We start from the raw sequence: 22026 nt of genomic DNA, 5'->3' as shown, positions 1-22026 counted from the left end.
TCACTTCAATCATTTCTCACTACACACTTTTTAAAAAACATGTATATGGAATACTGCAGTTATATATATTTTTCAAATGAAAGATGAGTGTTTGAAAATATTTGTCTTCTTACACCAGCTTGTGTTGAGTTGTTTCAAAGAACACTGTTGGAGATTTTCTGCAGTCGTGGTTTGAAGGTTATTGTAATATTGGCAAGCATAGTGTTCCAGGCACTGTTAAGAACAGTTTAAAGGCTGCTCTGAAGACTGTGCATGTGACTTTGGTGCAATACCCTCAAAAATGTGAGTCGCAAATCTCATCACATGCCCTGGAAGGAGCTAAAATTCCAGAACTATGCTTTTGTAGTAAACAAGTTGATTTTTGAGCAAAATACTTCCTATATTAATGTGGCGGTGACTTTTATTTCTCTAGGTCAGTTTTAATGATGACTCAAAATTAAAACAACGCTATATTTTTTAATCAGCTGGAAGGCACTGACTTTTCAGGGAAAACCACTAGGTGTTCTTATTAAGGAAAAACTGCTGTTCTGTAAAATAGTTTTGTTCTTACAAGCCTTCCGGAACGGAGGTGTCCTACATAAATATCATAATAGCAGTTTGGTACTTAACAGACAAGTGGTACATCTAAAGAAAGGAAAAATTGTTTTTGCAAAGCCATTTGTATGTAAAGATTAATAAACTCCAAAGCTTTAATGCAAAATTTGAACATTCACATCCCACTAATCTATCCTTGTTCTCTTATTCGCCCAATTCCAACCAAAGAAACTTGGGCTCGTCATGCAATCTTCTACTACATGAAGGTCAGGAGTATTCTAGATCAGAGAGCTCTCCAATGTCATCATTAAATTTCTCTGCAATTGTTGAGCAGGACCCATGCTTACAAGTCACTATTTTCCGGTCACGGGTCTGAATATGAACCAACATCACAGTGGCTGTTCAAAGAACATGAAATTCATCATCATCATGTGAAATGATTTGGCAAGAAACAGCATTCAAATCATGAGTACCTGGCTGCCAAGTGACCAGTACTAAAAGGCTTATAAGACACATACCCTCAGATTAGTTTTGAGCCACAAATTGTAGCAAGGTTGCAGTTAATCAGAAGATCAGTGTACTAACATACCTAAAGGTCTGAAGATGTCCTTTAGTAAAGCTTCATCTACTGGTAATGATACTGATGCTCCTGGATTGTGCGTCCAACTCTGTAAAATGGTTTGCAGCAGCAGGGTCTGGGCCCTCGTAGCTTGTAAAGTCAGATAGGGTAATTCAAATATGCATTCTGTTGTTGGGACGAATGGGCGTTTCATCCTATTGAAAAGAAATGGAAATCCAAAAAGGTGTAAATTTATATAAAACAGAATTACATAGAACTTTACAGCACAGAAACAGGCCATTTAGCCCAACAGGTTCATGTTCCACCCGAGCCTCCTCCTACCATACTTAGTTTCACCCAATCAGCATACCCTCTATTCATTTTCTCTTATGTACTTAACCATCTACCCCTTAAATTCATCCATGTTATTTGTCTCAACTACTCCATTTCGTAACAAGTTCTACATTCTCACCAATCTGAGTGAAGAGGTTTCTCCTGTATTCCGACTGGTAAGGCCCTACCAAATTCATGGTCAAATTTTACAAATTTCATGGTCACAGCATTTTAAGAATCATGAATTTCACTATTTCACATATTTAAATTGCAAATTTCACTGTATCGCAACAAACCATGAAAATGATCTAATTAAAACAAAAAAAAGACAAAGGTGGTTTCTGGTTTCAAATGGCATTTATTCTATACTCAAAAACTACTGTAAATAGCTGACTATAAACACGTCACATTCTTTCCTCGTTGAAACGAGTGGTTGAATGTGTGCATGGAACAACTTGCATCTGTCTCTTCATTCCATGTCTGTGCGCTGCGAACACCTATCCATGTTTTGAGATAGCTCTCTCCGCGTCCACAGAGTTTGTTGGAATTGTCAGACAGTGCCCTGCAAGCCTTGCAAGGTGGGGGACTCTGTATTCCACAGAGGTCATCTCCTCACAATATGTAGCAAAAAACCTTCAGTAGGTAGTCCTGTCCTAGTTTATTTGCACTTGCCAAGCAACCACCATTTTGCACATTATGTTGAATGAATACCCACAGCTTTGGGTGATCAAGTTTTTAAATGGTATGTTAGCAGTTGCAAAAGCATTCACAAGTCCCATTGTAACCAACTGACGATTTTCTGAAATAAAAACAAGAAATGCTGGAAATACTCAGCAGGTCTGGCAGCCCCTGTGGAGAGAGAAGCAGAGTTAACATTTCAGGTCAGTGACCCTTCATCAGAACAAGCATCTGCAGTATTTTTCTTTTATTTGTGATGATTTTCTGAGTTCTCTGTCAACTTCTGAAAAAGAGAGTAAATCATTGCTTGTTTTTTTGCACGTTTGTTTTCCAGAAGTGCAGTGTCGGATGCTGTGATGGCTTTCGGGTTCTAAAGTGGTACTGAACTGCTGCCCGTCATGTGAGATCCAACAAAACATTGCAGCTTGTACAAAACAGTATTCCACCATTGGCATGCAGAATTTGGTTTCCAAGTTCTTTCCTCAATGTGCTGCAGTAATGGTTGTGGCTGTTTTTGATTTGCTCATTCTGGCATTCTCACTTGTCTGCTAACACTTGAGACTGCTACTCTCAAAACTACACCAGAGGCCCTCCCTCATCTACCCATCAGCGAGTTGAGCCTTGTGTCAATCAGTAAAAAGCGCACAGTTCACAAAATGGCCCATTTCATGGAGGACTTGCGATTTCACAGTCTGTGATGCATTTTTCACAGCTGTGAATTTGGTAGGGCACTATCTATTGGATTTATTAGTGATCATCTTATATTCTTGACCTCTAGTTTTAGACACCCCACAAAGTGGAAACACGGGGGCGAATTTTACCAGCCCCGCCTCCGACGTCGGGGGTTCTGGGAGGGGTAGGGGTGCGGGGGGTGGTGGCCTGAAAATGTCACCGGGAGAAGCCTGCCATGGAGACGCCGGGAAGGCCCCATTCCATATTACCAGCAGCGGCGAGGACTCGTGGCAGCGTCCCCCCACTCGGCGACTGGAGCAGAATTTAAATATGTTAATTAATTACCTAACTGCTCCCGTCAGCCGTCCCGCTGCCATATTCTGGCCAGTTGCCAGGACTCCTGCGCCTTCAGAACTCCGACCAGAGATCCAATGCGGGACACTGGTGGGGAAGGGGGAGCAGGTAGGTTTTCAGGGTGGGTGGCGGGGTGAGCAGGATGAAACCTTTTTGATTTGTCTAGGGGGAGGTGGAAAGGGGGAAAGTTCAAAGTTTATAAGCTTTGAGGGGGTGGAGGTCAGGAGCGCAAGGTAAGGTTTTTGGGCTGGGGGGGGGTGGGGAAGGACAAGTAACAATTTCAGTTGTCAATGGGGGGGGGGGGGGGGGGGTGAAGAGGGTATTGAAACTTGTATTAAGATTTTCAATTTTAATTTACACTTCATTTCACTTTTTAAAAATTTAAATGAATTGGGAGGGCTTGAAGCCCTTTAAAAATGGCACCGGACAGAGCACCCACCCCTGCACATCATCGGTGGGGGTGTCCGCCCGGCCTTGTGAAAGAACGCGCCAAATAATGAGGCGGCTTACCGGAGTAAATCCCGTGCATGCACCCTGCCATTTTGAAGCTCGCCGCCAGCTGGTAAAATGTAGCTCATGTTCTCCACGTACACCCCGTCATACCCCTTCCGAATTTTAAAGACTTCGAACAGGTCTTTCGAGGATATAAATTCATAGTATATATTTAGATTGCTTTTTCTTATCCTGTTGCAGCACCGTCCCTTGCCACTCCAGACCCACTGCAATGTGGTTGACTCTTACATGCCCTCTGAAATGGCCTAGCAAGCCACTCAGCTGTATCTAACCGCTACAATGTCAATATAAAGGAATGAAACCGGACGGACCACCCGGCATCAACCTAGGCACCGGAAACGACAACGGCAAACCCAGCCCTGTCGACCCTGCAAAGTCCTCCTCACTAACATCTGGGGGCTTGTGCCAAAGTTGAGAGAGTTGTCCCACAAACTAGTCAAGCAACAGCCTGACATAGTCATACTCACGGAATCATACCTGACAGACAATGTCCCAGACATCACCATTACCATCCCCGGGTATGTCCTGTCCCACCGGCAGGACAGACCCACCAGAGGTGGTGGCACAGTGGTATACAGTCGGGAGGGAGTTGCCCTGGGAGTCCTCAACATTGACTCTGGACCCCATGAAGTCTCATGGTATCAGATCAAACATGGACAAGGAAACCTCCTGCTGATTACCACCGACTGCCTCCGTCAGCTGATGAGTCAGTACTCCTTCTACTCCTCCATGTTGAACACCACTTGGAGGAAGCACTGAGGGTGGCAAGGGTACAGAATGTACTCTGGGTGGGGGACTTCAACGTCCATCACCAAGAGCGGCTCGGTAGCACCATTACTGACCGAGCTGGCCGAGTCCTAAAAGACATATCTGCTAGACTGGGTATGCGGCAGGTGGTGGGGGAACCAACAAGAGGGGAAAGCATACTTGACCTCATCTGCACCAATCTGCCTACCGCAGATGCATCTGTCCATGACAGTATTGGTAAGAGTGACCACCACACAGTCCTTGTGGAGACGAAGTCCTGCCTTCACATTGAGGATACCCTCCTTCATGTTATGTGGCACTACCATCATGCTAAACGGGATAGATTTTGAACAGATGAAGCAATGCATAACTGGGCATCCATGAGGCACTGTGGGCCATCAGCAGCAGCAGAAGAATTGTACTCAACCACAATCTGTAACCTCATGGCCCGGCATATCCCCCACTCTACCATTACCAGCAAGCCAGGAGACCAACCCTGATTCAATGAAGAGTGCAGGAGGGAATCCCAGGAGCAGCACCAGGCATACCTCAAAATGAGGTGTCAACATGGTGAAGCTACAACACAGGACTATCTGCGTGCCAAACTGCGTAAGCAGCATGCAATAGACAGAGCTAAGCGATCCCATAACCAACGGATCAGATCGAGGCTCTGCAGTCCTGCCACATCCAGCCATGAACTGGAGGTGCTGGCTCCACAAATATCCCCATCCTCAATGATGGGGGAGCCCTGCACATCAGTGCCGAAAGACAAGGCTGAAGCATTTGCAGCAATCTTCATCCAGAAGTGCCGAGTTGATGTTCCATCTCGGCCTCCTCCTGAAGTCCCCAGCATCACAGATGCCAGACTTCAGCCAATTCGATTCACTCCGCGTGATATCAAGAAACGACTGAAGGCACTGGATACTGCAAAGGCTATGGGCCCTGACAATACTCCGGCAATAATACTGAAGACCTGTGCACTAGAACGTGACGCGCCCCTAGCCAAGCTGTTCCAGTACAGCTACAACACTGGCATCTACCCGGCAATGTGGAAAATTGCCCAGGTATGTCCTGTCCACAAAAAGTAGGACAAGTCCAACCCGGCCAATTACCGCCCCATCAGTCTACTCTCAATCATCAGTAAAGCGATGGAAGGTGTCATCAATAGTGCCATCAAAGCGGTACTGCCAGAGCAATAGCCTGCTCGGTGACGATCCGTTTGGGTTCCGCCAGGGCCACTCAGCTCCTGACCTCATTACAATCTTGGTATAAACATGGATAAACGAACTGAACTCAAGAGATGAGGTGAGAGTGACTGCCCTTGACATCAAGGCAGCATTTGACCGACTATGGCATCAAGGAGCCCTAGCAAAACTGATGTCAATAGGAATCAGGGGGAAAAGTTTCCGCTGGTCGGAGTCATACCTAGCGCAAAGAAATATGGTTGTGTTTGTTGGAGGTCAATCATCTGAGCTCCAGGACATCACTGCAGGAGTTCCTCAGGGTAGTGTCGGGCCAAACCATCTTCAGCTGCTTCATCAATGACCTGCCTTCAATCATAAGGTCAGAAGTGGGGATGTTCGCTGATGATTGCACAATGTTCATCACCATTCACGACTCCACAGATACTGAAGCAGTCCATGTAGAAATGCAGCAAGACCTGGACTATATCCAGGCTTGGGCTGACACGTGGCACATTCGTACAACACAAGTGCCAGGCAATGACCATTTCCAATAAGAGAGAATCTAACCATCTCCCCTTGACATTCAATGGCATTACCATCGCTGAATCCCCCACTATCAACATACTAGGGGCTACCATTGACCAGAAACTGAACTGAAGTAGCCATAGAAATAATGTGGCTACAAGAGCAGGTCAGAGGCTAGGAATCCTATGGCGAGTAACTCACCTCCTGGCTTCCCAAAGCTTGTCCACCATCTACAAGGCACAAATCAGGAGTGTGATAGAATACTCTCCACTTGCCTGGATGGGTGCAGCTTCAACAACACTCAAGAAGCTCGACACCACCCAGGACAAAGCAACTCGCTTGATTGGCAGCCCACCCATAAACATTCACTCCCTCCACCACCGACGCACAGTGGCAGCAGTGTGTACTATCGACAAGATACACTGCAGCAATGCACCAAGGCTCCTTTGACAAACTCGCGACCTCTACCAACTAGAAGGACAAGGGCAGCAAATGCATGGGAACACTAACACCTGCAAGTTCCCCTCCAAGTCACACACCATCCTGACCTGGAGCTATATCGCCATTCCTTCACTGTCGCTGGGTCAAAATCCTGGAACTCCCTTCCTAACAGCACTGTAGGTGTCCCTACCCCACATGGAATGCAGTGGTTCAAGAAGGCAGCTCACCACCACCTTCTCAAGGGCAATTAGGGATGGGCAATAAATGCTGGCCTAGCCAGCAATGCCCATATCGCATGAACAAAAAAACACACACTAAGTGTGGTTACATATCAAAGGGTGGCCCATGTTTATTTAGTAAGGTTATAATGGGAAGTGTGAAGACCCAAAACAATGGGAAACTCTCTAAACCTGTTGATGGAGACATAAAAACAAGAAATGCTGGAACCACTCAGCAGGTCTGGCAGCATCTGTGAAAAGAGAAGCAGAGTTAACGTTTCGGGTCAGTGACCCTTCTTCGGAACAGTGTGATGGAGACAGTGTGTCTGCAGCTGCCTCTATCAGGGGTTTAAATTATTCATATGATTTCTCAGAACAAGGAAAAGATTTGGAATTGGATGTAATTCGTTTAAATTGCTATTTGAGACATCCCACATGTACTACTAGCTTTGGAGACAGATGGTGCAGGGGGTATCTGTTGGTGTTTCGATCTGTGTGCTTGCTGACAGACAAACAGTTGGGCTTTTCAAAGTGGTTGGCTTCAGACAAGCTGTTGGTCAGAGAGAAATCTGTATAACTCTATGACTCTATAAAGCAGTTGGGCTCCAGCACAAAGAGGCCATCGGGAACCACGGGTGTTTCTGTTTTGAGGCAAGCCCATGCTCAAGCTGGGAAGTCCAGATTCCGGACGCGATCTCATGTCTCGGAAGATAGCTGAGAAACTAAAGAATCAAAGTGAATTTCTAAAAGCCGTGGCACATTTTGGATTGGTCCCAGGAGAAGAGAACAAACCGCAAAGATCCTGTAACATATAGGGGAACTTTTAGAGTTAAAGCAGAAGTCAAGCAGGAGTGTTCTGTTGAGATTTAAAGGTTGAAGTACCTTCATGCTCTGTTAAGATTTAGAGTTTGAAATATAAGTGTTTCCAAATTGCAGTTTTAAGTTAATATCGTTTTGCTTTGTTTAACTCTTATACAGTAATGCTTTTTGTTTAAAACATGAAATCTTATGGCATTATTCTTTCAATAATAATGGGGAATTCAACTTTTTTTTTTAAATCTAACGGTCCCTAATGGGCAACCTCATTATTCAGCCAAGGGTACCACTTGATAATTATTCATGCCCCTAAGCTCAATGTCAAACCTAACCACCACTGGCACACCGAGGCTACAGTATAGAATAGTCATGCACCCGGATTGATGCAGCCAGAACAATCTCAAAAAGCCCAACATTATTCAGCAAAGAGTACCACTTGACCATTATTCATGCCCCTAAAGCTCAATGTCAAACCTATCCACCACGAGCACACCATGGCTGCACTATGTACTATCTTCAAGATAAAGTGCAGAAACCCACCAAGCTAACTTTGATATCACCTCCTAGCCCACAACCTCTACCATCAAGAAAACGAGCATAAGATCTTGGGAACATCATAACCTCCAAGCGATACACCATCCTGATTTTGGCATCTATCACTTTTTCATTATTGCCACTAGGTCAAGTTCTTAAAATTCCCTAATGAACACCATTGTGGGAGCTCCATCACCACCAAGACCGTAGCAGTTCAAGAGGGCAGCCCACCACCAACTTCTCAGAATAACGAGCAATGGGCAATAAATGTGGCCTTGCTCGCCGCACCCACATGCCGGAAACAAATATACAAAAAAAGAGAAGTTAGGCACGTTAATGCTTTGTGAAGGAATAACGTTTCATAGTTTATGCTGGGTTCCTCTTTTGTTCCACTGTAAGATAATTGAATTAGACTAATTACAGAATCACAATTGTTACAGTGCAGAAGGCGGCCATTCGGCCCACCCTGTCTGCACCAGCTCTCCTAAAGAGCAATTCACTCAGTTCCATTCCCCCACCTTCTCTCCATAACCCTGCACATTCTTCCTTTTCATATAACAGTCTAATTCCCTTTTGAATGCTTCAATTCAAACTGCCTCCACCACACTCTCAGGCAGTGCACTCCAGATCTTAACTACTCGCTGCGTGAAAAAGTTTTTCCTCATGTCACCTTTGCTTCTCTTAGCAAATACTTTAAATCTGTGCCCTCTCATTCTCGATCCTTTCACGAGTAGGAACTTTCTATCGCCTCTATCCAGACCCCTCATGATTTTGAATACCTCTATCAAATCACCTCACAGCATTCTCTTCTCCAAGGAAAACAGTTCTAACTTCTCTAATCTCATGACAAATATTTTCTCAACTCCCTTGAAAGTAGGCTAAAGAATGATGTAGGTTGAGCTAATCTCAAACATCTACCTTTTGTTAGCTGCCAAAGGACATTTTTATACTGGGACCTGTATACAGCTAGACTTCAAACTCCTTTTGATTGAATAACCAGCACCATTTATTGAAGCATTGTACTTTTTGGCTAAAGCCGCAACACTTTTTGTTACAGTAGGGCTATGAGCTAGCAAAATTTTTTTGTTGCATGGCTGACACACGGCATTCTGCAGCAACAGATCTGGGATATGAACATCTGTGCCCATTCTGGCATATTTCTGCTGTAACTCTGGTAAGAGTATCCCGGAACAGCTTGAAACAAAACCGGGTCCTCAACAAGTCAGGTCCCAACCTAGTTCGGAAGAACCAAGGATGCCCTGGTCGGTGCCATAACCTCTGCCCACTCCATATATGGTTTTGTGATAACGGGGTGTAGACTAGGAGTGTGGAATCTGTCGATCAGGAGTTCCCATGCCCTGGGCCTCAATGGATTTTGGCAAATGGTCGACAAATCTAAAGGCTGGATCTACCAGCCAACCAAGGGGCAGATATTGGGATACCCATAACTTGCCTTGCAAAGTCTTGCTCATCCACCAACCAGCCATCAATAACCCGCAACCCCAAAACATATTAAATCCTGGTCCTCATGTTGTTATGATCCACAAACAAACCAAAAGAACCAAATTTACCGAACATACCCAAACATCAAAAACAAATGGCAAACTTTCACTTTTGTAACTTTTACTTCAACAATCAAACCAAAATCAACATAAACTAAACATGAAATAATAAATAAATCACAGTCAATATATTTAGTTTACAGATTACACATCAATTATCAGATGCAACAAAGGTAGATCTCAGGGTTTACTGGGCAGTCCTCTCAGCAAAGTTGGCACTGAACAGCCCCGAAGTTCCTCAAAACTATGAACTGCTTCGGCCAGATTTCCAATTCTTGTCCTCCAAGATGCATACACCAATATGTCTTCTCATCGATAGCAAGCATTGCAGTCATCCCTTTAACGTTTTGGTCTTGTCGACTTTCGAACGTCCTCAGCCCCGCTCACGACAGTCTTGATGGCGTCGTTTCCAATAACTGTCAACAAAAACAGCTGTCGCAACTCGTATTTGGCAATGGCCAGCTCCCAGAATCAGTTTTCAGTCTGAGCAGCTTCTCTGCCAAATACCTACAGCATCCTTGAACTCTGCAGTCTTCCAATTAGCCTGTATAGCTCTAGTCACATGCCTCTGGTCAAATGACCCTGTGTTTGTTTTATCTGGTTCCAACCAGTTCTGTTTCTCCAGAAACCTGAAGTTCTTAGTTTCGCTTTCAAGTTAGGGTGTGTCACAAGAAAAACAAGCTTTGAAACCAGAGTCTGTGTACTTATCAGAATTCAACAAGTCATCTGTTCAAAAACAGTTTGCACATGCTCCTCCATTGGTCTCACACTGCAGACTCCATCACAATTTGCAAATTACTCACGGCCTCACCTCACCTTTATAGTCGCAAACTCAAGATACAACCTCCACTCAAGACTGGATGAATGCCTCAAACCTTTTCACCATTCCGCTATATAGTAGCGGAGCCTTCACCCATCATGGTCAGACACTTGCTACATCTAACCCCTGCTCAAGAAGACAAGACTTATGTCTTTAATCAAATCTTCATTCACCTTCTGTTATCAACACATCCCAAATTCTATTTATTGCCAGTTCGTTCCTCCCCTTCCCACTTAGACTCTAAATTGTTATTGCCTGGCTATGAGCAGAATTAAAGCCTAGATCAGAGGAGAAAGAAACAGATGAAAGGTCACAAACCTGAAATGTTAACTCTTTTTCTCCCTCTACAAATGCTGTCAAATCTGCTGACTATTTCCAGCATTTTCTGCTTGCATTTCAGATTTCCAGCATCTGCAATATTTTGGTCTTTTAACACCTGGATCTTTTGACTTGCAGTTGAGGTGCCAAGTGAGGCAATAATTTCTTGATGCAAGCTGCTGCAGTTCCCAAGTCATACACCAAACTTCACACTTGACATTCCTTTCAATGCTACTAATCCATACAGCCAAGGAAGGCTCTGGATTCAATCTAGAATATGCATCAAGTTGTTTGATCTTAACCAAACAGCAGTAGGACACGAGAAATGACCTCAGCACAAGTCATTTGGGAGTATTTGAGAATTCAATACCTATTGGAATGTTTGCTGATATGTAAATTGAGGATAAGATCAGCCTCATCTGTAAATAGTCCTCACCAGCATGGAATAACCTACTGGCATTCACTGTCCAGAATGGCCACCTGGCTATGTTAGCTGAAACCTGGTGTACAGGAACCAAATACAATCTTTGAGATGAGAATTTTTGAAAATGAAGTGGCAAAGTTTGCGGAGAGAAGAACAAGAGTAAGAGAAACATATTCGTGCAAAACTCATTGAAAGTAGACTAAGTGGAGGATCCATTCAGCTCATCAGGTTTTTGCAACATAAACTGCTAGTTGGGCAGTTGGAATTTTTTTAAAAATCAATTTAAGTTTATCATTCTCTCGGTTTTGCATGCAGATTCACTAAGTAGTGAAGTCTGGATAATACTATAGCTCTCTGCAAAACATGTGTATGTTCTCCAGGATTAGGTCCTTAAAAATTAGCTCAAACTTTATACTCCCAGGGAAAATAAATCTCGATTAAACCAGCAGATCAAGCATCTCATTAAAACAAAACTTGGACAAAGTCCAGTATAAATTCAGAAGTAGAATGATGGACAGGTCTCTTTCTCACTACTCCTTCCATCTCCAACAAATGGAACTGTAACTAATCAAAACAATTAAGTTGCCTTGATGAAAATCATATTGAAAATTCTTCTCTCTGGTATTGACAAAAACATACTATTAGGTACAGGTAAGTAGTTTTGATTCACAGGATTTAGTATGTGCAGACTTAAAGAACAGCTATTCATGCTTTCAAAATCAACACCTGCCTAAGACTGAAGGAATATTACAACAAGCAGCTGGCTTCAATGGTTTACATAGAGTCCCAAAATGCAAGCCTGAAACCCACAGAATGTTTCCAAAAATTCCATTTTGATTCTTACTCATATCCTGTGCAATGTAAAACTGTACGTTCACTTTTTCCAAAATAACAGCAAGTTCTAACCAGCTTTTTTTTTATTACTGCACTGTGTATATTACTAGTCCAACATATTTTGACAGCATCAACATTTGGAATCTGCAATCTACATAGATACATTTCAATGGTAAAGTTATGGTCAAAGTTAATACAATGGCTAAGAATATTGTAGAAGATGTAATTAATAGTTTTCCTTGTCATGTCATATGGAAAAGGAAGAGCAAAAGTCCACTTTGTAAAAATCTGCTCATCACAATTCAAAATGTAAATGAGCTCAGAAGGAACTTGCAATGTATTTACACGACATCGCATCCAAGTTGGTCATAAAATGCAGCCTTAATCTCAGGAGTTTTGAACAGAAGCAGCCATTGTTTAGGTTGCAGTTGCATTATATTATACATCTGAGATTGGTAGCGGTAGCATGGTCAGAGCGAAACTGCTGGTTTCAGCTCAAAAGCTGCACATGTATGTAAGCTCTAAGGGATAATGTTTTCTGAAGATTAGAAGAGTACAAGTAGTACATACAAACTTAGGAAATTGATGAGCAGGAATAGGCCAACTGATCTAACAAACCTGCCCCCCCCCCCCCCACCACAATAGCAAGATCATCACGTTAGCTTCTGCAAAACATAGTACAGGATATGCAAGAAAATACACTCCAGGTGCAGCAGGGGAAAACTTACTAATAATTCTCCAACAGCACTGTCATGCCCAGTAAAGACATATATTCCAAATTTTAAGATATGGATTTTATTCAAGGTGGACTCTTTAAAACTGACCTTACCTTTTTAAAAAAAGGTGGACAACGTTGCAAAGGATGGCCGCTGAAGGTCAGATGACCAGGCCTGTGCATTCGAACATTTCCTCACTATATGTCAAGGACAAAAGGATACATTCTCGGCCAAGATGTGTCAATTACACCCATCCTGAAACCATCAAGAGACCATCAAGAGACATTACTGAATTGAATGGGTTCTTCTGAAACAAAGGTGGTGCGAAGTAGCCACATCATAAAAGGATTATACTCAACCAGACATTAATAGATGGCCATGGATTCCACATCCTGGTCCATTGTGTAGTCACACCAAGGGAGAAAAACCATGTGTCAGATACCAGAAATGCTAATGAAGAATTGTGACCTCAAAAGGTAACCCTCGGGAGAAAGAGAGGAAGATCACAGCAACCACCACAGAAAAGCAGAGGCTGTGGAAAGAGATCCAACCAAAACAAGGAAAAAGTTCTGCTGCGAATCCTACACTTCAACTTGCTGCAGCTGAGAACATCCAATCTGAAATCTTAACCACCAGAAATCCACAACACCTCAACAAAGTCAACACTACAAACAACACAGGCATTCATCTTTCCACTGAGAAGATTCAACAGGTTTACCGGAAACCACGAACGCCTACCACACCTTGAACCCTTACCCTCTGCCTTCTATCTATCTTCTCTTGAGAGTACTTGTGAGAGTGAATGCGGGCACGAATGGTGTTGCAAACAATTCAGATAATGAATATTGTTCAATAAATAGTTAATCTTCTATTTTAAACTTATAAGAAAGCCTGTTACTGTCTGTTTATTTGGCAAGTAAAACATTCAGGGAATAACTCATCATTTTAAACAAAATACGAAGGCGCTCAGTTGGGAGGCGAACAGTTAGGAGTGGAAACTACCCACGCGCCTTATCACCTGGCTGTAACAGCATAAACAGAAACGAAACAGGCAATCACATAAAAAAGCAAGATTTATGAACATAGGAGCAGGGAGTAGGCCATTCAGCCCACTGAGCCTGCTCCACCGTTCAATACGATCATGGCTGATTATCCACTTCAATGTTTTTTTTCCCACACTATCCTCATATCCCCTTATGTCATCTATATTTAGAAATCTGTCAATCTCTGCTTTAAACATACTCCATGCCTGAGCTTCCACAGCCGTCTGGGGTGAAGAATTCCAAAGATTCACAACCCTCTGAGTAAAGACATTTCTCATCTCTGTCCTACGTGACTTCCCCCTTATTTTGAAATTGTGTCCCCTGGTTCTAGACTCGCCAAACAGGCAAAACATCTTAGCTGCATCTACCCTGTCTATCCCTTTAAGTATTTTGTAGGTTTCAATGAGATCACCTCTGATTCTTCGAAACTCTACAGAACACAGGCCCAGGTTCCCCAATCTCTCTTCATTTAATTTATTTATTTAGAGATACAGCACTGAAACAGGCCCTTCGGCCCACCGAGTCTGTGCTAACCATCAACCACCCATTTATACTAACCCTACAGTAAGCTCATATTCCCTACCACCTACCTACACTAGGGGCAATTTACAACAGCCAATTTATCTATCACTTGCAAGTCTTTGTCTGTGGGAGGAAACCGGAGCACCCGACGAAAACCCACGCGGTCACAGGAAGAACTTGCAAACTCCGCACAGGCAGTACCCAGAATCGAACCCAGGTCCCCGGAGCTGTGCCGCATTGGACAGTCCCGCCATCCCGGAAACAAGTCTGCACTCCCTCTATGGCAATAATATCCTTCCTAAGGTAAGCGGACCAAAACTGCACACAGTACTCCAAATGCAGTCTAACCAAGGTTCTATACAATTGAAGCAAGACTTGACTACTCCTGTACTCAAATCCTCTTGCGATAAAGGCTAACATACCACTAGCTCTCCTAATTGCTTGCTGCACCTGCATTTTAGCTTTCAGTGACTTATTGACAAGGACACCCAGGTCCCTTTGCACATCTACACTTCCTAATTTCTTACCATTTAATAAATAATCTGCACATCTGTTCCCCCTACTAAAGTGGATAACCTCACATTTCTCCACATTATATTCCATCTGCCACATTCTTGCCCACTCACTAGTTTTTCCTAATCCCCTTGAAGCCGCTTTGCACCTTCCTCACAACACACATTCCCAACTAGTTTTGTGTCATCTGCGAACTAGGAAATACTACATTTGGTCCCCACATCCAAATCATTGATGTACATTGTGAACAGCTGGGGCCCAAGCACTGATCCCTGCAGTCACAACCTGCCAACATGAGAATGACCCGTTGATCCATACTCTGTTTTCTGCCTGTTAACCAATCCTTAATCCATGCCAGTATATTACCTCCAATTCCATGTGCTTTAATTTTGCTAACCAACCTCCTGTGGGGACTGCATCAAAGGCCTTTTAAAAATCCAAGTATACCACATCCACCGACTCCCTTTTATCAATTCTGTTACTAACAGCCTCAAAAAACTCCAACAGGTTCGTCAAACAAGATTTCCCATTCATAAATCCATGTTGACTATGCCCAATGAGATCATTATTATCCAAGTGTCCATTTATCACATCCTTTAGAATTGATTCTAGCATTTTCCCTACTACTGATGTAAGGCTAACAGGTCTAAGTTCCCTGTTTTCTATCTCCCTCCCTTCTTAAATAGTGGGGCGACATTTGCGACCTTCTAATCTGCAGGAACCACTCCAGAATCTATAAAATTTTGGAAGAGGATCACCAATGTATCCACTACCTCCATAGCTACCTCTTTCAGCACTCTGGAACATAGAATATCAGATCCTGGGGACTTAGCAACCTTCAGCCCCATTAATTTCTCCTATACAACCTTCTTACGAATACTAATTTCCTTCAATTCCTCATTCCCCCTAATCCCTTGGATCTCTAATTCTGGGAGATTTCTTGAATCGTTCTCCGTGAAGACAGACACAAAGTAATCATTTAGCTCTCTGCCATTTCTCTATTCCCCATTATAAGCTCTCATGACTCTGCCTGTACTGGATCCGCATTTGTCTTAGCCAATTATTTCCATTTTACATACCCATAGATGCTTTAACAGTCCATTTTTATATTTTTTACCCCCTTACATTCATATTCTACTCTGCGTTTATCGGCTTCTTCGTCCTCCTTTGCTGTATTCTAAAATCCTCCCAATCCTCAGGTTTACTACTATTTCTGGCAACTTTACAGGCCTTTTCTTTTAATCTTAAACAATCCCTAACTTCCTTTGTTATTCACGGTTGACTGCCTTTACTTTTGGGGTTTATGTGCCCTGAGGGAATGTATAGTTGCTGTGAACTATATAATATTTCTTTAAAGACTATCCATTGCATATGCACTGTCAGACCTTTTAATGTATTTTCCCAATCCACCTCAGCCTATTTGCCCCTCATTCTTTGGCCTCCTTGTCTCGAGACAAGGCAGCATCGTCAGCAAAGAGGAGTTCCCTGATGAGAACTTTCCGTACTTTGGACTTCGCTCTTAGACGGGCAAGGTTGAACAACCTGCCCCCCGATCTTGTGTGGAGGAAAATTCCTTCTTCTGAAGACTTGAACGCATGTGAGAGCAGCAGAGAGAAGAAAATCCCAAACAGTGTGGGTGCGAGAACACAGCCCAGTTTCACGCCACTCAGGATAGGAAAGGGGTCTGATGAGGTGCCGCTATGCTGAATTGTGCCTTTCATATTGTCATGGAATGAGGTGATGATACTTAGCAGCTTTGGTGGACATCTGATCTTTTCTAGTAGTCTGAAGAGACCACGTCTGCTGACGAGGTCAAAGGCTTTGGTGAAATCAATGAAAGCAATGTAGAGGGGCATCTGTTGTTCGCAGCATTTCTCCTGTATCTGACGAAGGGAGAACAGCATGTCAATGGTCGATCTCTCTGCACGAAAGCCACATTGTGCCTCAGGGTAGACGCGCTCGGCCAGCTTCTGGAGCCAGTTTAAAGCGACTCGAGCAAAGACTTTCCCCACTATGCTGAGCAGGGAGATTCCACGGTAGTTGTTGCAGTCACCGCGGTCACCTTTGTTTTTATAGAGGGTGATGATATTGGCATCGCGCATGTCCTGAGGTACTGCTCCCTCATCCCAGCACAGGCAAAGCAGTTCATGTAGTGCTGAGAGTATAGCAGTCTTGACACTCTTGATTATTTCAAGGGTAATGCCGTCCTTCCCAGGGGCTTTTCCGCTGGCTAGAGAATCAATGGCATCACTGAGTTCCGACTTTGTTGGCTGTACGTCCAGCTCATCCATGACTGGCAGAGGCTGGGCTGCATTGAAGGCAGTCTCAGTGACAACATTCTCCCTGGAGTACATTTCTAGGTAGTGCTCAACCCAGCGGTCCATTTGCTTGCGTTGGTCAGTGATTGTGTCCCCTGATTTAGATTTGAGGGGGGCGATCTTCTTGATGGTTGGCCCAAAAGCTCGCTTAATGCCATCATACATTCCTCTGATGTTTCCGGTGTCTGAGGCCAGCTGAATATGACTGCATAAGTGCTGCCAGTAGTCATTTGCACAGCGCCTGGCTGTTCTTTGTGCAGTGCTTCTGGCTGCTTTCAGTGCTACGGATGTTAACTCGCTGGGGGCTTTCTTGTAGTTCAACAGTGCAATGCGCTTAGCGGCTATGACAGGTTCCAGCTCTTCAAAATGAGATTGAAACCAGTCGGCATTCCTCTTCGCATGTTTGCTATAGGTGGTCAAAGCTGACTCATAGATGGTGTCTCTGATGTGGGCCTACTTGGTCTCAGTATCCCCTGTGGGAGTGTTTTGAAGGGCTTTTACAAGTGAATTTAGAAATTTTTGTAACAGCTGTGGATGAGAAATTCTGCTCGTGTTGATGCACGGGTGGCCCTTCTGCTTGGAGTGATGCAGCTTCTTTGGTTTGAGTCTAACCTTGCTGCACACCAGGGAGTGGTCGGTGTCGCAGTCCGCACTGTGGAAGCTGCGTGTGATTTGAACACTGTTTAAGGAGGCTCGCCTTGTGACAATGAGGTCCAGCTGGTGCCAACGACGTGATCTTGGGTGCCTCCATGAAACCTGGTGACAGGGTTTAGTGTGAAAGAACAAGTTGGTGATGCAGAGGTTGTGATAGGTGCACAACTCAAGCAGTCTCTGTCCATTCTCATTCATCCTTCCAACGCCATAGTGCCCAAGACAGGAGGGCCATGAGTCATGGTCGGCCCCAACCCTCGCATTAAAGTCCCCCAGCAGGAACAGGTATTCGGTGTTGGGGATGCTACTAATGATATTATGGAGTTCCTCGTAGAACTGGTCTTTAGCTTCAGGTGGGGAGCAGAGTGTTGGAGCATAGATGCTGAGTAGGTGTTCTGGACCAGAGGCGGTGAGCAGTCGGATGGACAGTATGCGTTCCGAGCCATTTGAGGGATGCTCTATCATGCTGAGCAAGGAATTTCTGATGGCGAAGCCCACTCCATGCTGTCTTGGTTCTTCAGTATCCCTACCCTGCCAGAAGAAGGTGTAGTCTTGCTCTGTTAGAGATCCACTCGCAGGGAGGCGTATCTCCTGAAGTGCTGCAATGTCTACATTGATTCTACTGAGCTTGTTGTTTAATGATGGCGGTCTTCCGAGAATCGTTGATTTGTGTAAGGTCTTCCGACAGGCCAGGACACATAGTTCTGACGTTCCAGCTTGCAAAACGAAGGGCTGGTACCTTCTTTCGTGCTGTTTGGTGTGGTGCTGCAGTCCACTTTTCGGGCAATGACCCTGAACTCCAAGCACCCATTGAAGCAGGTGGACTGTGGCGGGACAGAACCTTATTGACCGGGGGCTGCCCGGTTTGAGGCGAGCGGTAGCTGGCCAGTGAGGTGCGATGACCTCTCCCACCGACAAAGGCAACCCGTGGCACCCAATCTCTACGGCAATTGAACTGGACCTGCAACCGGTAACTGCTGCCTTCCGTGTTGTTTCGGTTGCTGTGAGGCGACTATGGAGTGACCTCTCCATGGCGCATGCCTGGGCGAATGTATGGAGGTAGAGAGTTGCCCAAGCATCAAAACCCCCCTCTCGGCCTATCTGGTGGGGTCCAAAGGAGTGCAGAAGACGACGTTTGGCACCGGTATGGCTGCAGGAACTGCCAGAAACATGCCAAAGGTGACACATGACCGCCTACGGGGTTCCGCTCCAGATTTTCTGTTAGGGTTTACTCCCTTAGCCTCGGTCTCTCCCGAGACGCCCACAAGGCAGTGGGGTTGTTAGGGCCCCTACACAAGGGGTAGGAGGATGCCGGTGGGAGGAGGGGGTGCAAGGGGGAGGGGTGGAGGGAAGGGGGTGCGAGGGGGAGCTGGGAAGGTGGCTGTAAGGGAAGGGGGTGCAGGGGGAAGATGGTGCGAGGGCGGAGCTGGGAAGGGGTTGCGAGGGGGGAGGGGGGGGTGCGGTGAGCTGGGAGTGTGGAGCTGGGAAGGAGAAGTGGGGGGGGGGGAAAAGCGGGTGCAGGTCGTAAACCATTTCATCAGTTCCCACCATCGACGCCGGGAAAGCTCATCAGCGTCCTCCGGGAGGTGAGCGACAGCCTCGGGTGCCGGTACCAGCAGGAATTCGCCGACATTGCGCTGCAGATGCTCTCCAAGCCATCTCCCGCGGGCGCTTTGAAGTTGTGGCTCCTCATACCTCATATAGATTATAGGCAGCAGAGAAAGAGACATTAATGATTCAAGTGGCGGCACAGTGACGCAGTGGTTAGCACCGCAGCCTCACAGCTCCAGCGACCTGGGTTCAAATCTGGGTACTGTCTGTGTGGAGTTTGCAAGTTCTCCCTGTGTGTCTGCGTGGGTTTCCTCCGGTTTCCTCCCACAGCCAAAAGACTTGCAGGTTGATAGGTGAATTGGCCATTATAAATTGCCACTAGTATAGGTAGGTGGTAGGGGAATATAGAGACAGGTGAGGATGTGGTAGGAATATGGGATTGGTGCAGGATTAGTATAAATGGGTGGTTAATGGTTGGCACAGACTCGGTGGGCCGAAGGGCCTGTTTCAGTGCTGTATCTCTAAATCTAAATCTAAAAATCTAAATCTAAAGTGTAAGACCATATAGGACCAGATTGAAGGCAAACCAGGTGCCAAAAGAGAACTAGAAAGTACCGACGATATAAAACATGTCAAAAATTGTTCTAGTACAATAACAGCACAAGAGTCATCACAGCAAAAGTTAAATATTCCCAACCTGAGGTTAACTACTCAGATTCGCCATAGAAAGCATCTTAAATCCTTGTTTCGGAGGTTTTTAGCATGGAGGGTATCAACACAACGTTCCATTATCAAATACTTCTATGCACTTTAAAATTTTGGCATAATCAATGGGCTGAAAATCAATAATTCCCCCAGAAATTATGTGCTATCCCCCAACACACTTAGAAACACAAGGAAGGCGATTTGATAGACAGTTATATTGAATCAGTGAACCAAGGCAGCTCAAGCTTCAGACAAAGTAAATATATTTACAGATAAAAGGGGAAGGTTACATTAGTCGGTCTGCACTGCAGAAGCTCTAATTGTGGGAGGCAAATGGAGGAGGTATTCTAAAGACAAATCAGGGAGATGAGTAGCAATAAAAAAACTATTGTTCTGAAAAATTTCAATGACCCACTCATTGATTGGGACAGGTAAGCAGTTAACAGAGATAAGGAAATGGAATTCCCTTATGTGCAAAGAAGTGCTTCCTTAAACAGTATGCTCATATGCCTACAAGGAACTGATGCTGAGACGAAATGAGATGCGACTCGATGAGTTAGATGTGGGTGTGCACTTCAGCAGTAGTGGTCATGTGAAGGTTTAAGGTACCAAATATAACAGGAAATATTTAGTACAAAAGCAAGGGCTTGAAATTTGTTGCAAAAATTGTGTCATGCAGTCTAGCAAATGTAATGAAAAGTGCCCTTTGAGCCAAGCAGGCTACTGTTCAAAGTCTCCGGCACAACTGGTTCAAAAGCACAAGTGTCAGAAGTCTGGGAGTAAGTCACCCACAAATAATGTCAATCAAGAAAGTGCACGTAACATGGGAGAAGAAAAGAGAAAATAAAACATGAAGGAATAATAAAAGATATTAAAACATTTCAGCAGACCAAATGTATTATTTGTTCTTAGGATTCATTACCAATTTTCACAAACATTTCCCAGACTTTTTTTCCCCAAGTTGGTGGTTCAATAAAAATCATGATTTTCCGCATTAAGAACGTCAAATTCTCACTGGTCAGAGCACGGAAAATCGGATCCTCAGATGCATGTAAATCACATTAGTGATTACTTCAAGCATACTGCGTGATCCAAGTGCACAACTTGGAGTGCATACCTGCCATGCACAATTTACATTACACAAAGATTGCAAGTTTGCAGAAGTTAGCAGTGACAGTAGCCTATGTGGGCACCAGTGAGATGGCAAACAAAGAGACAACGGCAAAAGAAAACAAATGTATTGAAGTTGCTCAATTACATTATTTAAGTGTGAAGTCCAAGCTATTATTTTGTTCCAATGATGGAGCCCCACACTTTACCCAAGATTATATCATGCCATATGCATTCGCACTACTGTTGGCTTACTAGTTTAAATATGTTCAGCATTCAGACAGAGCTGGGTACTGCCTTTTTTTTTAATGAAACATTTTCTAGAACCTATTTTGAGTTTGAACTGGGCCACATCATTAAAAAAAATGACTGTCACTGTTCATTAATTAATTACTGCTCAGTAAAGACTATTGTCCAAAGTAATTTGTACTTCAAGGTTTTTTTTTAAAAAGTTGCACTACCTTGCCCCAAAAGCTCTCTACCTTAAACCTGGAGTCCTAGCAGTGCAGTGTTCATGTTAAGTGGTCTACCTGTGGCACATTTGGACTAAGTAGATAATTGTGAGTTATCATTTAGCTAAATATGTCTTTTTTCTTTGAAGTCCCCTGCTTGTTTTCTTCATTCCTAGCAATGTTCTAAATAAAAGCTTCTATTGATTTTTTCACTTTTATTCACAAAACAACAGAGACTACACTTCAAAAGTAACTCACTGGGTCTGAAAGACAATACAAAAGCGAATTTCTTCTTTACAGTAATCGCTTTTATACTGGTAGCTTTTTTTTCAAGAAAAAATACCTCCCTTCCATCCAGCGAACCACATTCCTTCACATT

The 22026-nt window shown here is 44.1% G+C and overlaps 1 protein-coding gene across 11 annotated transcripts in view; it reads right to left on the bottom strand.

Moving 5' to 3' along the window:
• LOC137369760 (intermembrane lipid transfer protein VPS13B-like) overlaps positions 1–22026 on the bottom strand; it is a 1379747-nt gene that overhangs the window by 998687 nt on the left and 359034 nt on the right. For all 11 annotated transcript variants that reach the window (XM_068031175.1, XM_068031176.1, XM_068031169.1 and 8 more), the window contains one exon: positions 1124–1308. In XM_068031175.1, the coding sequence (XP_067887276.1) occupies positions 1124–1308 (185 nt within the window). The remainder of the gene's footprint in view (positions 1–1123; positions 1309–22026) is intronic.

This window comes from Heterodontus francisci, chromosome 5 (assembly GCF_036365525.1).
Source record: "Heterodontus francisci isolate sHetFra1 chromosome 5, sHetFra1.hap1, whole genome shotgun sequence".
In the NCBI taxonomy this organism is placed as follows: domain Eukaryota; kingdom Metazoa; phylum Chordata; class Chondrichthyes; order Heterodontiformes; family Heterodontidae; genus Heterodontus; species Heterodontus francisci.
Note: the sequence above shows the minus strand (reverse complement) of the source record. Positions and strands in the feature narration are given on the sequence as shown.